Source organism: Ochotona princeps, chromosome 15 (genome assembly GCF_030435755.1).
Source record: "Ochotona princeps isolate mOchPri1 chromosome 15, mOchPri1.hap1, whole genome shotgun sequence".
Classification (NCBI taxonomy): Eukaryota; Metazoa; Chordata; class Mammalia; order Lagomorpha; family Ochotonidae; genus Ochotona; species Ochotona princeps.
The window spans coordinates 52,412,796-52,426,216 of record NC_080846.1 but is presented as its reverse complement, the minus strand read 5'-3'; the positions used below and the strand labels follow the sequence as shown (position 1 = coordinate 52,426,216).

Genomic DNA, 13,421 nt, shown 5'->3' with positions numbered 1-13,421 from the left:
CTGGAAAGCCAAGAACAAGTGAAATATAATCCCTGACTTCAAGTTGCTTAAAGCCTGGACATAGAGATAGGTTGGTAACTAAATTTGTCTAATTCATTTATACAGAAGGATACAAAGCTTTCAGGCAGTCAGTGATGTGGCTTTGGAGATGGCCTGGAAGAGGCAGAATGAAGAAAATGGAACAACTGATGTTGGGTGGGGAGGGAACCCCACCTGGGAAAGCCAGAGGATGGTGGCAAGAACAGAGAAGACGGCAGTGATGACAAGTGAGTCCAGCGGTAAGACACCAATACCTGTGCCTCTCAGATGTTGGCAGCTGCCTCGCCTATGCATCATCCCAGCCACTACCTCCCAAGCGACTCTCTTCGTACTAGCGTCCTGGGGACTTAAAGCGTTGGCCTCCACATCATGGAGTCCTAGGGCAGGGACAATAGAGTTCACACGATGGGAAAACGGAGTCATTAAAAGGGGCCAGCGGTTTGTCCGAAGTTGCTCCATTTCTCAGGGGTGAAACTGGAACAGGAACACAGGGCTGCTGGCCCCAGAGCAGCCTCCAGCAACATACAGAGTGTGCTGGCGGCTGCCGCCCACACTCCGCCCATCACCCCAGGACCCAGCCAGCGTCTCCTGTTGGGACAGCCCTCTTGGCTCTTCTTCAGGAAAAGCTGCTTTCTATCTTCGACTTTCTTCAGTCCCCTCCCCGCTGGCTTTCTGGTAGACAACTCTAACAGACAGAGCCCTGGCCAGGATGGAGCAGAATTATCAGCTTCCCAATTCTCTGTGGTTTAGAGAAGCCCGGATCCGGTGGCCTATTTTAGTCCCGGCTTGAAGTGCTGATTCACACTCAACTTGCGGCCCCGTATGGTGGCCTCCGTTTCTGTTCTGCGCTTCCTCTCTCCCCTGCTCTTGCTCTGTGCTGGATCTCCTTTCGTTTTTCTTCCCTTTTTGCTCCCCGGCCTCCTTTCTAATGTGTTGATTTCTTAGTCTTTCTGCACCTCACCTCGTAGTCTTAGACTGCATTGTCTACTGTATCCTAGTAGTTGGTCATTGCTCATTAACCTAAGGTAAGCACTTGGTCCAGGCACTGAAGTGAAACGGAAGAAGGATGTGTCTGTGGTCTACGTTTAGTCACCCAGGGTCGTTCTGAAGCATTCTGTGTCTTTGACCACAAAAAAAATAGGCACATGAGTGAAGGGCAGGCAGAACAGATTAAAGGGTGGGTAGATCCTGAAATAACCCAAATTGCATTATGTAAAACAACTTTCACTGGGCTAAATTTGTGCCCTGGTAGTAAAAAGAGCAGGCCCCCTGGAGCCGGGGTTGTGGTGTAGCACATTAAGCGTCTGTGTGACAGCAGCACCCCCCCATCAGAGTTGCTCACTTGAGTCGCGCTGCTCCACTTTAAATCCAGATCCCTGCTGATGCACCTGGAAAGGCAGCCAAGGATGACTCAAGAATCAGGACCCCTGCCATGCATGTTGGAGACCTGGATGGATTTCCAGGCTCCTAGCTTGCACCTGGCCCAGATCTGGCTGTTAGAACCACTGGGGGGTCAAGCAGCAGATGGAAGATCTTTCTCACACACACAACTCACATAGCGTGCGCGTGTGTGTACACACACACACACACACACACACACACAGAGTCACTCTGTCCTTTAAAGGAACCAGCTCCCAGATGTGAAATCCAACCTCATCCCTATAACTGAATTTCCTTTAGCAGGCTTAATTACAAATGGAAAGACACAGTGTTTTGATGTTTTTCAGTTTTATTTGCTTTTGAGAAAGTGGCTCAGTAGTTTCTCTGTAGGTTTTCTTCTTTGTTGAGTTCAATTCCTGCTGCAGATCTAAGAGCCATCTTGGGAAGGCAGCTGCGGAGGGTGGTTCAGTTGGAAGCAATGGCCTAAAGGAGAGACAGGTGCAGATGGTAACTTCTGCCTACCTCCTTTTTCCCAGTTAAGTGTGACCTGGTACTGGGTTTATGGGGAGTTGAGAGAGGGTGAGGGAAGGGAGAAGGCCACAAGCCCATCAGGACACAGCACAGGGTGGCAAGGACGGACCATGAAACGCAGCTGTGAACCAGGAGTCACGCCATGAGTGGGCAGAGTGAAGGAAGAACAGAGGGCACCCTGAGGCCTGCTGTGTGGCTCTTGCGCTGGGCCAAGGTAGGCGGTCTCATCTAACGCTCCATTGAGCATGGCTTATTGAAGATGGCACAACTTCTTTCAGAAGTTGAGAACAGTTTTCTAATGGCCTCAGCAAGAGGTGTGGGGAGGATGTCATCCTCCATCATCCAGGAGGGTGCAGGCCTTTCTGAAGCTGTTTTTCCCCTTGGCCTTGACTTAGCACAAAATCGATACATTGGGCCCGGCACAACAGTGTAGCAGTTGAAGTCCTTGCGCCTTGCATGCTCTGGGATCCCATATGGGCGCCGGTTCTAATCCCGGCAGCCCCGCTTCCCATCCAGCTCCCTGCTTGTGGCCTGGGAAAACAGTCGAGGACAGCCCAAGGTCCTGGGACCCTGCACCCATGTGGGAGACCCAGAAGAGGCTCCTGGCTTTGGATCGGCACAGCACTGGCCATTGTGGCCACTTGCAGAGTGAGTCATTGGACGGAAGATCTTCCTCTCTGTCTCTCCTTCTCTCTGTATATATCTAACTTTGCAATAAAAATAAATAAATCTTAAAAAAAAAAAAAAAGCTGATGCATTCTTGGTCCAGACCTGTCGCAGCCACCATCTTAACCTAAGCAGTAAGTTTGCTCAAGGGGTATTCGAAGAGGAACTAGGGGGTGGCAGTGTCACTGGGGGAAAGTGCACTACTAAAGGGGAAGGAGTGCGTATGGCAGTGTGGTAAAGAGGCTGGCTTCCCCAGCCCAGTTAGTGCCTGGATTCCCAGCTGAATCTATTTTGACCCATTATCTGAGGGCACTCACGTTATTTATCCAAGTGATATAAGCAGAGACCCGGGTGAAGACTGTGGGCTTCTTGCTGACGTTACAGCCCAGGCTGGACACAAAGCTGGTCACTCCGTGGACAGCATACTGGCCATTCACCAAGCAATTGAGGGGGCCTCCGGAGTCACCCTAGGGGAGCAGAGAAGAGCCCTAAATCTCCAGGTCGTTTGCCCTTTGGGCCTTTGCGTCTGTTTACAGTCCTTACCCCCGCCCCCTACCTGTGAAATTCTGTACAGTTTGCAAGTTCTGATTCAAATCTACTTCCTGCCTGTCTCTACAATCAACATGAAAACCTCGTTTCCCTTCTATCTACCAAAGCAGTTCTTCCTGTCTTTTGCGGCACATAGTCCTGTTCTGCCTCATGTTTTGGTTTCATAATTTGTTTCAACCTCCCACCTGTCTCTTTGAGGTTCTTGAGACAGGAACTGTGTCACGTGAATATCTTTCCCCTCCCAACGTTAGCAATAGAACTTTGAACATCTTAAATTCAATAGCTTTCATTAGCTTAAATTGAACTTGGGATTGAGTAGGTAGGAATTCTAATAACTTCTTCAAATCCAGTATTTAGGCCAATGGGTGTAAATAGGCCGAGCATTGGACTCGGGGCAGGCAGCCAACACACTTTTAAACTGGAATGCAGAGAAAGATGTTTTGGGTGGTGGTTTCATGCTTTGGCTTAGAATTGGAGGACCCTGAGTTTATAGAATTTGAACTTAACAAACTTTTTCACACAGCTCCTAGCATGGCAGGTCTATAACTCCAGACATGAAATTAGAAGACACTTCTGTGGAATGTATGCCCAGGCCCCTATCCAAATCCTAACAGAGGTTGGAGAATATTTCAGAAATAGAGGAATGGGATATAATTGCATTGTGTATACTGTAAAGAGACCAAGGCTCTGGAGAGACACTGTGGCTCAGGATTTTATGGCGGAAGGAAGGGCTGGGAACAAATCACTGGGGAACAGGTTGACGGGTGCAAGAAGGGCCCAGTGATTCCAATCTGTGAACAGAAGAGTGGGGAACCCAGACTCTGAAAGCCCACAGGGCTCACCCTTCAGGGAAGCTGTGATAGGCAGGGGCCCAGACACACGACTGTTTCTAAAAACTGTCAATTCAGAGTGGCAGCCGAACGAAAGTGCTTGAGCTTTTTTGGAGTTCAAGGCCTTGAGAGAGCAAGCCAGAGGGACATGAATGAACTCAGGCTGCACCTTAGCAGGTAACAGAGCTGGCTAATGAACATCTGGCAGGGGTGATCACATTCATCTGTCTATCTCCTCCCCACACCCCTCATATTTGCCCCACCCCCATATATGTAGAGTTCCCGAGATGCAGGATTCTTAAGTTTAACATGAAAGGTTGAAACTCAGTCATCTTATTTCTCTGGGGTTACAAAAACCTTTTAACTTTTTTTTTTTAATTCTGTTGCGCAGCCTCCCAGTCTCCTAGTGACTTTTTCCCTACCTAGCTTGAACCTGTAATCCTGTCCTTCTCTACCAGTCATGCAAGAAAGCCCAGCCCTATGTGGCTAGCGCAGTAGCCTAGTGGCTAAAGTCCTTGCCTTGCACACACCAAGATCCCATATGGGCACTGGTTCATGTCCTGGCAGCCCCACTTCCTATCCAGCTTCCAGCTTATGGCCTGGGAAAGCAGTCAAGGACGGCCCAAAGCCTTGGGACCCTGTACCCACATAAGAGACCCGGAAGAGACTCCAGGTTCCTGGCTTCAGATCGGCCTAGCTCTAGCCATTGCGACCATTTGGGGAGTGAATCATCGGACAGAAGATCTTCCTCTCTGTCTCTCCTCCTCTCTGTATAATATCTGACTTTCCAATTAAAGAAAATAATCATACTAAAACTCAAAAAAAAAAAAAATCTAAAAAAACCCAAAACAAAGCAAAAAAAAAAAAAAAAAAAACCAAGAAAGTCCAGCCATGGACAAACCACTCCTCCCTACAGCTGGCTTTTCTGACGCATACACCCACGTGGTCATTGCCTGGTCCCCAATCCTATCAGCAGCATCTTGGGGGACAGTCCTCCTGTTCACTCCAGCTGCTCCAGATTTGAATAACCTTTGCACCTTCCCTTCTGCATTCAGGTAGACTCCTCCTAGTTTGTGAGCAACTAGGAGCAATAGCGCACCTGCCAACTACCCAGTGGAAGCCTGCCAACTACCCAGTCTACAGACTCACTGCCGTGGGCGCACCTGCTACCTTCCCCTCCCCACTCGGCTTCCGTCTCCGTCTCCCTGCAACTCCGGGGATCTCACACCACCCAGTAGTCTTTCTCTCAGACTCTTAGGATCCTTTCCTCTCAATAATGTCGTGTTTTCTTCTGTCTTCATAAAATCTACCCTTTCCATGACTTGCTGTTCTTAAAGCTTCCAGACCTTTCTCTGCTCCTCTCTGTCATCCATGGTTCTCGAGAGAGGAATTTACAGTCCTTGCTGTATTTCTCACTGCCTCTTTATTCCTTGACCTTCAGCCAAGGTTCAGTCCTCACCTCTCCACCAGCAGTACTACTGTCACAATTAGCAACGACTCACCAGTTGCCAGTCTATCTAGCCCACAGTAGCTCCTGGCTTCGTGCTGTGCTATGTAATGACCGGGCTTTTGATTTCTCGCCCGGGTCATTGCAGTAGTGCCTACCCAGTTGTCTTGCCTCTCTTCAAAAAGAGCAAGCCTGATCATACTCTTGTGTTTGAAAAGCTTCACAGAGAAAGTGCATGTCCTACACACAGCACTGGTAGCCCTCCGCCACCAGGCCCCCATCCGCCTCTCCAGTCTCGCATCCTGATGTTTCATAGTGTGGTAAGAGTTTAGGTTCTGGGCCAGGATCAGGCACTGTCTACTGGAAAGGCCCGCATAGTACCGATGCAAAGCTCTGTGGGCCGTATGGTCTCTGTCACAGACTTCGCATCATGGTGCCAAAGCAGCCATAAACAGTAAGTGAACAACTGGCTACGTTCCAGGACGATGTCATTTATGAGCACTGGCATTCTATAGATTTGCCACATGTCACGAAATATCTTTATACTTTCCCCTCCTAACCACTGGAAAATGATACGAGCGCTGCAGGCTCACGGGTCACACAAAAGCGGGTGGTGGGCTGCACCTGCCTGGTGGGCTCCTTCTCTGCTCTGCTGCAGCGAACGCCCTCGCCTGCTTGGGGCTTCCTCAGTGGTTGGCCACATGCCTTCTCTACGTTCTTCCCCTCTCATTCTCCCACCCCCTTCCCCCTGACCTGTTCCCGTGTAATCTTTAGGACTCAGGACAGAGTTCTCTTTCTAGAGGAATGTGCCTTTTCTCTTGCAGCACGAAGAGAGAAGCAGCTGTTCGGCGTCCTGTCTCACTCTGCCTTTCTGTGTCCTAACACAGAGCCTCACTGGTCACAAGGCTACACTGTGTGTCTGCTCCTCCATCCCTCGTCTGCCTGGCTCGTTCTGTACCCCTAGCATTTAGCACTGTGCCTGGCGAAAAGCAGGTAGGCAGTGAACATTTGTTGAACTGCATTAGAAAGCTTGTAAGACAGCATATTGTTCATTGATCCCATGTAAATGGAGAACTTGGTCTCTTGTCTATAAAACATCATCAATTTATTCTCTGTACTTCCCCCTTCCTGTACTCACCTGACACGTTGCTATAAATACCGAATACTAGAAAGGGTAGCGGTGAGGGAACTATGAGACCAGTTAGGAATCAATCGTCACCTTACATCCAATCACAGTTACCCCTCAGACCACCACTATTGCTTCCATAAAAGATGTGAGTCACAAACAACTTCCAAGGAACACACACACACACACACACATGCCAACACCACACAGTTGTTGGGCCAAAAACATGTATTTGAGGTGGTGGCATGGGGCAAGATGAATTCAGAGCTGCCTCTGAACTATCAGATTCTGTGGCTATCATGGAAGGCTATTCATTCAGAAGCCAAGAATAGCAAACGGAGTCTGTGCCTAGGTATGAGAGAACGGAGGGGGGGAGGAGGCAGAGAGAGACGGGGGGGGTCTCATAACACCTGGCTCACCTGGCATCCGGCGCGAACTCCGTCTCCGCCAGCACACACCATGGTGTTCTTCACGGTGGAGCCCCAGTACGAGGAGCTGGAGCAGGTGGAGTAGCTCACGCTGGGCAGGGAGGCCTGCTGCAGGGCCTGGGCCAGCTGCCCATTGGCTGCACAGGACACACAACAGCTCCAGTGTGGCGTCACACGGAGAAGCCTTCTGCGCCACCACCCCCTAAACCTGGGGCGAATTCCTTCTCTCTGCCCTCCACGTGGCATGCCCTCCTTCTCTTTACGCAGCAGCTTCAACCCCCTTCCTTCAGGCAGGCACTGCAGCCTGCTGTCCTAGGCGCCAAACCGCCAATCCTGAGCTTGCTTCTGTTCGCTGCTGGACAACGTGGTGTTTTCAGGATGTCTGTTGAAAACACACCTGCTTCTCTGCTCTCTCCTCACACGCTGCGCCCCGAGAGGCACAGCTGTGGCCCTGCACACTCGCTTCCCCTGCCTGAGGGCTTGGTGCCGCTGTCCTTGACTTGGCTCTTCTTCAAAGCTCCTGCGCAGGAGTTTTTTCTTGGGTTGGCCACACTGACCCTTTCATGTTGTAGCTCAGGAACAGGGACATCAGATGCAGTGGAAGCAGAGCTGGGCAGGGGGAGATGCGTACACCCTTCTCCGCTCCAGCTTTTCCACAGCAAGGCTCCGCCTCACCTCCAGAGGCCCAAATACTGCCTGGTGTTGCACGGACTTGTGGGCCAAGCTTATCAGCTGCTGTCCTTCTTAACTCTGCTGCCTTCCCAGGCTGTCTGAGGCCTCTGCTCCGCTGAACTGTCTGGGTCTATAGCTGCCCCTGGACTGCCTGTGCCTGTCTGTGGGGGCAGCACCATGGTACTGACAGCTGGGATGTTCAGCTTCCAGCTTGTTTTGTGCTAACAAACCATGTGATCAAGTCCCTGGATTTCTTTGAGCCTGTGTGCTCAGGTGAAAGTGGGGGCCAGCATCACGGCATAGTGGGTTAAGCTGCCTCCTGTGATGCCAGCATTCCACACTGATGTCAATTCCTGCCCCAGGTGCTCTACTTCTAAGATCCACATCCCAGCTGGTGCACCTGGGAATGCAGTGGGAGATGGCCCAACCACTTGGGTCCCTGATCCAGATGAAGTTCCTCAACTTGGACTGGTTTAACCCTGGCTGTTGTCATGAGCTAGTGGATAGAAGATTCTCTCCCTGTCTCTCTCTGTAACTCTGCCTTTAAAATAAATAAATATTTTAAAAAATGAGGGCCAGATCTGGGAATCTCTCTGAGATCAGTCCTAGTTCTAGTAGCCTAGCAACCTTCCCTGACTCCCCCAGAGCCCCTTCTCCACATGACCGCAGTCAGCTGTCTCATCCTCCCAGTTTTGGCCCCTGCTCTAACCAACCAGGATCCTGGCAGGTGGAGCGGGGAACAGTATGGGTTCCAGAAGCTGAGCTGCCTAAATTAAGGTCCCTGAAAGGGGTGACGCCCAAGGTGAGCGACTTACTCTTGGTCCTGCCCCAGCCTGTGATGTAGCAAGGGTTATTGTTGGGCAGGATGTAGCCCTCCTTGGGCAGGACACCCAGCTGGACGTAGCTGTTGAGGGTCACGCTCTGGGCCAGGCGCAGCAGGGCGATGTCATAACTGCAGGAGGGGGGAAAAAGATGTAGGAGTGTCGGCCCTTCCGTCGGGTCAGCAAGTGCCCTGACCCTCCCAGCCCTGCTGTGCCCTGAGTCACTGGACTCTAAGGACAAAGAAATGAGAGGCTCTCTCTCTGGCTTGCCGCACAGCTGAGCAACCGTGCAGTTGGGTGGTGGAGCATTCTGTGTTTAACAGCAGCACCTGCTGGTGAGAGCCTAGTATTGCAGCCTGGGTCTTTTCTGGGACAGTGTTCTCAAAGGAAAGATAAGCCGATGGGTTCTGAAAGCTCTGGCGACTGTTCCAGTGGCTTGAACCCACTCCCGACCTCCCACGCTCTGCAGAACTAACCACCATTTCAGTGACTAAAAGTTTACAACCGCAGCCTTGTGGTTTCCCCACAGGAGATGTACCTTAACACATCTACTTTCGGGAATGTCTTTTCCATAAGTTGAGAAATAAATATCAATAAAACCAATATCAATAAAAACCAACGATAAAAGCAGAAACATCGAACTTTACCTAGAGGAGCTTTAAGGAAACCCATGGTGCAAACCAGTTTATGCCATGCAAATGCCAAAGACCTTCAGAAATTCTCAAGCCCTCTAGCATAAAAAAATGTGTCTTGCTAGCTGGATGAGCCAACAGCTCATTGCTCCCTGCAGGACATGCAGTGCTCAGGCTCCGCTGGACCTCCCAGCCAAAGGCTGACCCACAAGTGGTGAGTCCGATGCTCCTCCGCCCTGCACCCACCGACCCAGGCCAGCCTGGTTGCGCCCCCTACCCTGCAGCCACATTGTTACTGTTCCAGGAGGGGTGTTGCACAATCTTCTGGACGCTCACGTATTGCTCGGTGCCTTCATTCTGGTTCAGGTTGTGTTCCCCAACCACCACGCGGAAGGTCAGCTTGCTGGAGTGAGAGGAGAAGCCTTGAGTGATCTAGGGGCTCAGACCTCCTCCTCCTGCCCTGCTTAGACCCCCTCACCTGGCCCCAGAAAAGTAGGCATGGAACACCCTTAAAGATAATGGAGTGGCAGGCTGTCTCGTTTCCTAACTTTGGGGGGAAGTGAAGCAAGCTACTGTCAATGTTACAGGCACCGTTTATTAAGCCAAACATCATAGGCCGAGACAGGTTGGCGAGCATAAATGAAATAAAGGCTTCTAGCTTCAGAGGGATTTGAAAAGTGAAGACTGAGAGCCCTGAACTCCATTCAGATCGCCTGCAAGCAGAGACACAACAACTTGAACCATCAGGGCTGCCTTCCCGGAGTGTGTTAGCAGCAAGCTGGAGACAAGAGCTGGAGCCAGGCATTAAACCCAGGCAGGTACTCCAACGTGGGATGCAGGTGACTTAACTGTTGTCCCTACTCTCCCGCCCCCAACCCTCCAGACTCCTAGCATGCAGCAGCGGCAGCACCCAGGATCTTGTAAGGACGGCAAATTCTCATGCCACATCAGAAACTGCCAGTTTGAGCCCAGCAATCTGCCTTCCGGGTTAGTCTGATACAATTGCAAACTGAGAACCATTGTTCATGATGAATACTATATATATAAAACCACCAGCCAGACATTGACTGGGCACATAAATATTTGCTCAGTTCTCACAGTAACTCCCAAGAAGGTAATTCCCTCGAAGGGAGTGGAAACTTCAAGATGCCAACATGCTCGCAGTTCACAGTTCAGAGACTGTGAAGTAAGACTGGAACTCAGACCTGTCTGACTCCAAAACCTTTCCTCTTCATCACGCTGGTGCTGCCTCCCTGGGGAGCCCCGACTCACTTCCCATCGCACCATGTCTTGCTCTGAGAGCTCAGAGCTACGTTCTTCTGCAGAAGCACCTGTCCCTTCCCTGCCGGGGCCCAGGAAAGCTGACAGGCTTCTTACGAGTCCACGCAGTGGGCAGCGGTCATCACCCAGTTGCTTTTGATGAGGGTTCCTCCACAGGTATGATACCAGGAGCCTCCTGACTGGTACTGGAGGGAGATCTGGAGGGGGAGAACAGGTTGGCACCTCCCCTAGGCATTCCTCTGCCCATTTTGAGGCTGGTTACCACTTCCCCCACTTAAGTTCCAAACGTTCTCCAGTATCCTGGGCTAGCATGGCAAGCAGATTTCCTCCGGCCAGCCGATTGCTGTGTGTTGGCTTATGGGGGGTGCCTGGAGTGTAGGGTGCACACCTCTGTGGTCCGCGGGGAAGAGCTACCTGGTTTGGTGATGATCACACTGAACATGAAACAGGAGTACAGACACACAAACTTTGTGTATGAGGGTCTTCACAAAGTTCATGGGAAATGCATGCATAGATTGCAAAAAGTTCAGAGCCAAGCATTTGATGCAATGGTCAAGTTGCAGCTGCATTCTGTGATACGATCGTCTAGCCTAAGTCCCAGCTCCTCCACTGCCAATCCAGCTTCCTGTTAGTGCATACCCTGGCAGGCAGCAGCTGCTGGGTCCCTGCCCCCATGTGGGAGATACACATTACATTCCAGGCTTTGACCTGGCTGCTGTGGGAATTTAGGGAGGAAACCAGCAGATTGAAGAGCTTTGTCTCCCTGCCTTATCACATTTGAAAGTTTGTGCACCAAAATAAACTTATCTGTTAAAAATAAAAAGATGGTTAATTATTTGGTCCCAGTACAGTAAATCCTCACCTTGCACATGCCGGGATCCCCAAATGGACACCAGTTCAATATCAGAAACAATGGCTTAACCCACTGTGCCACAGTGCTGGCCTTGGGTTTACTGTCCAATTAATTACGCTTTTCTCAAGCTTTTGGGAGCCTCATATTTGGCACCCTTGCTGCTGGTTCCTACCTATGGCCCGGAGCCCGGGTTCCTCCTCCATGCCCTCTGGAAAGTAAATGCAGCCAAGGTACTGCTTTCACTCAGACCCCACAAGCAGAGCAACCCCTTCAGTGTTGGCAGCTCCAGCTGCCCGCCTGGGGGATGCTCAGGCATCCCAGTGGGATGATCATGTCCATCAGTAGAGTCCAGTTGCATAGGGAGCTAATCCTCCACCCGCAAGCTCCAGCATCCCTGATGGGTGCTGGTTCTAATCCCGGCTGCTCCACTTCCCCTCCAGCTCCCTGCTTGTGGCCTGGGAGAGTAGTCGAGGATAGTCCTAAGCCTTGGGACCCTGCACCCATGTGGGAGATCCAGAAGAAGCTCCTGGCTTTGGCTAGGACTCAGCTCTGGCCTTTGTGGCTGTTTGGGGAATGAACCAGTGGACCAGATCTTTCTGTTTTTCCTTTCTATGAATCTGATCTGCCTTTCCAATAAAAATTAAATTAAAAAATAAATTATAAAAAAGGAACCTGCTTGGTGTGTGTGTGTGTGTGTGTGTGTTGCACACTGCATATATGTTTCAAGGTATATGCAGCATCTGAGGTGTGAGTCTAGTTTGTTGAATGTGGTGCAAGTGGCGTTGCTGGGAGCATGGCTGCTGCTCATGTCTGGATGTGCATGGGAAAAGTGTGCCTTGTTCAGAACCCTTCTTCCAAAACACATCTAACCCCAGGCCCCATCCACCCAGGCAGACAGCAGAGTGAGCCAGCCATGGACACGTGTGGCTCTCAGGAGCCCTGCTGCAAGGCACACCCACCTGTGAGGGCCAGGCATGCTTCTGGGCCTCAGTCCCTCCAACAACCCGGGCGTTGGTTTCCGGAATGTCCTGGGTGCTGTGTCCTTTGTGGGACAGAAGAAAAGTGAGTGATGACTAAGCAAGGGCCAGGCCCCGTGGGGGCGGGGGTGGCTGCAAGCAAGCGCTTTGAGGCCTGTTAGCCTTGTCTGCAAATTCACAGCTCTTCCCTGACTGATGAGGCCCCTCTCTCCCATCCGGCAGCACACAGAGCCTCTTTGGCAAAGCAGCAAAGGGGTCTAGGCGCCTTCTGCTTGTCCAGCTGTTCCCAGAGCCCGGCCTGCTCTGCAGGACCAGCTCAGGTCCCTGGGCTGCAGTCCCAGGGACGCCCTGTGGTCTCAGCCTGCTCACAGCCACCTCTGGATCTGAGTGGTAGCTCCCCCACCCCACCCCTGGGGAGTGCAGGGAGGACAACAGGGCATATCCCAGCCAGGCACCTGCTGAAGCTGTCTTCCTGTTAGGGACGGCAGCAAAGGAAGCCCAGAGCCCCCTTTCCCCATGGAAGGGGCCTCTCTCTGCATCCTGGCACAGGGCCCTGCTGCTCAGAGGGGCCTGCGTGGCTGGTGGCCCTGACCTTTCCTGTCTGGGACTCTCAGAGGCTGAGCCTCTCTCCCCACCCAGGGCTGGGGAGCTGGCTGGGGGCTTAGCAAGGGCTTTCCCACCCTCTTGCTCCCATCCCCCCCCGCCACTCAGACTCAGGGACCCACTCACCGTAGAGGACCAGGGTAGCGAGCACCAGAGCGCGCAGCATGTTGCCAGTGAAATGCCCAAGATACCCTAGCCATGAGCCCTGGACCTCTTTATACTCCTCTTATCAGCCGCTCCACTGGCCTTCTTCCTGCCAGCTGGCAGGGCTGCCGGTGGAAGGCAGGGAAAAGCACAGGTGACATGGAAACGCAAATGAAAAGATTTCTTTTCGAGTACACACGATTTATCTGTTATTCAAAGACAGAAAGGTCAGGGCCGAATTAATCATGCACTCTTGATTGAAAAGCATCCAACACATGCATTTTTTTTTCCTCCAGAAACGGGATGGAAAGCCAGACTGATTTGCCTTTGGGGGCTCCCCCGTCCTGCCCACATTGTCTGTGACCACTCGGCTCTCCTCCTTGGCACCCTCATGGCTGAGACCTACTCTGTGTGCACTAGGAGGTGGAGGTGGTGGACCCGG

General features: G+C 51.6%; 1 protein-coding gene across 1 annotated transcript; it reads right to left on the bottom strand.

Annotated features, from left to right (window-relative positions):
* Positions 1–1,761: 1,761 nt before the first annotated feature.
* CELA1 (chymotrypsin like elastase 1) lies at positions 1,762–13,072 on the bottom strand. The gene is made up of 8 exons (XM_058673089.1): positions 12,962–13,072; positions 12,215–12,297; positions 10,499–10,599; positions 9,399–9,524; positions 8,484–8,620; positions 6,988–7,133; positions 2,934–3,083; positions 1,762–1,902 (listed from the first exon to the last, which is right to left on the bottom strand). The coding sequence occupies exons 1-8, from the start codon at positions 12,999–13,001 to the stop codon at positions 1,885–1,887; spliced, it is 801 nt and encodes a 266-aa protein (XP_058529072.1). The 5' UTR covers positions 13,002–13,072; the 3' UTR covers positions 1,762–1,884.
* Positions 13,073–13,421: the final 349 nt, after the last annotated feature.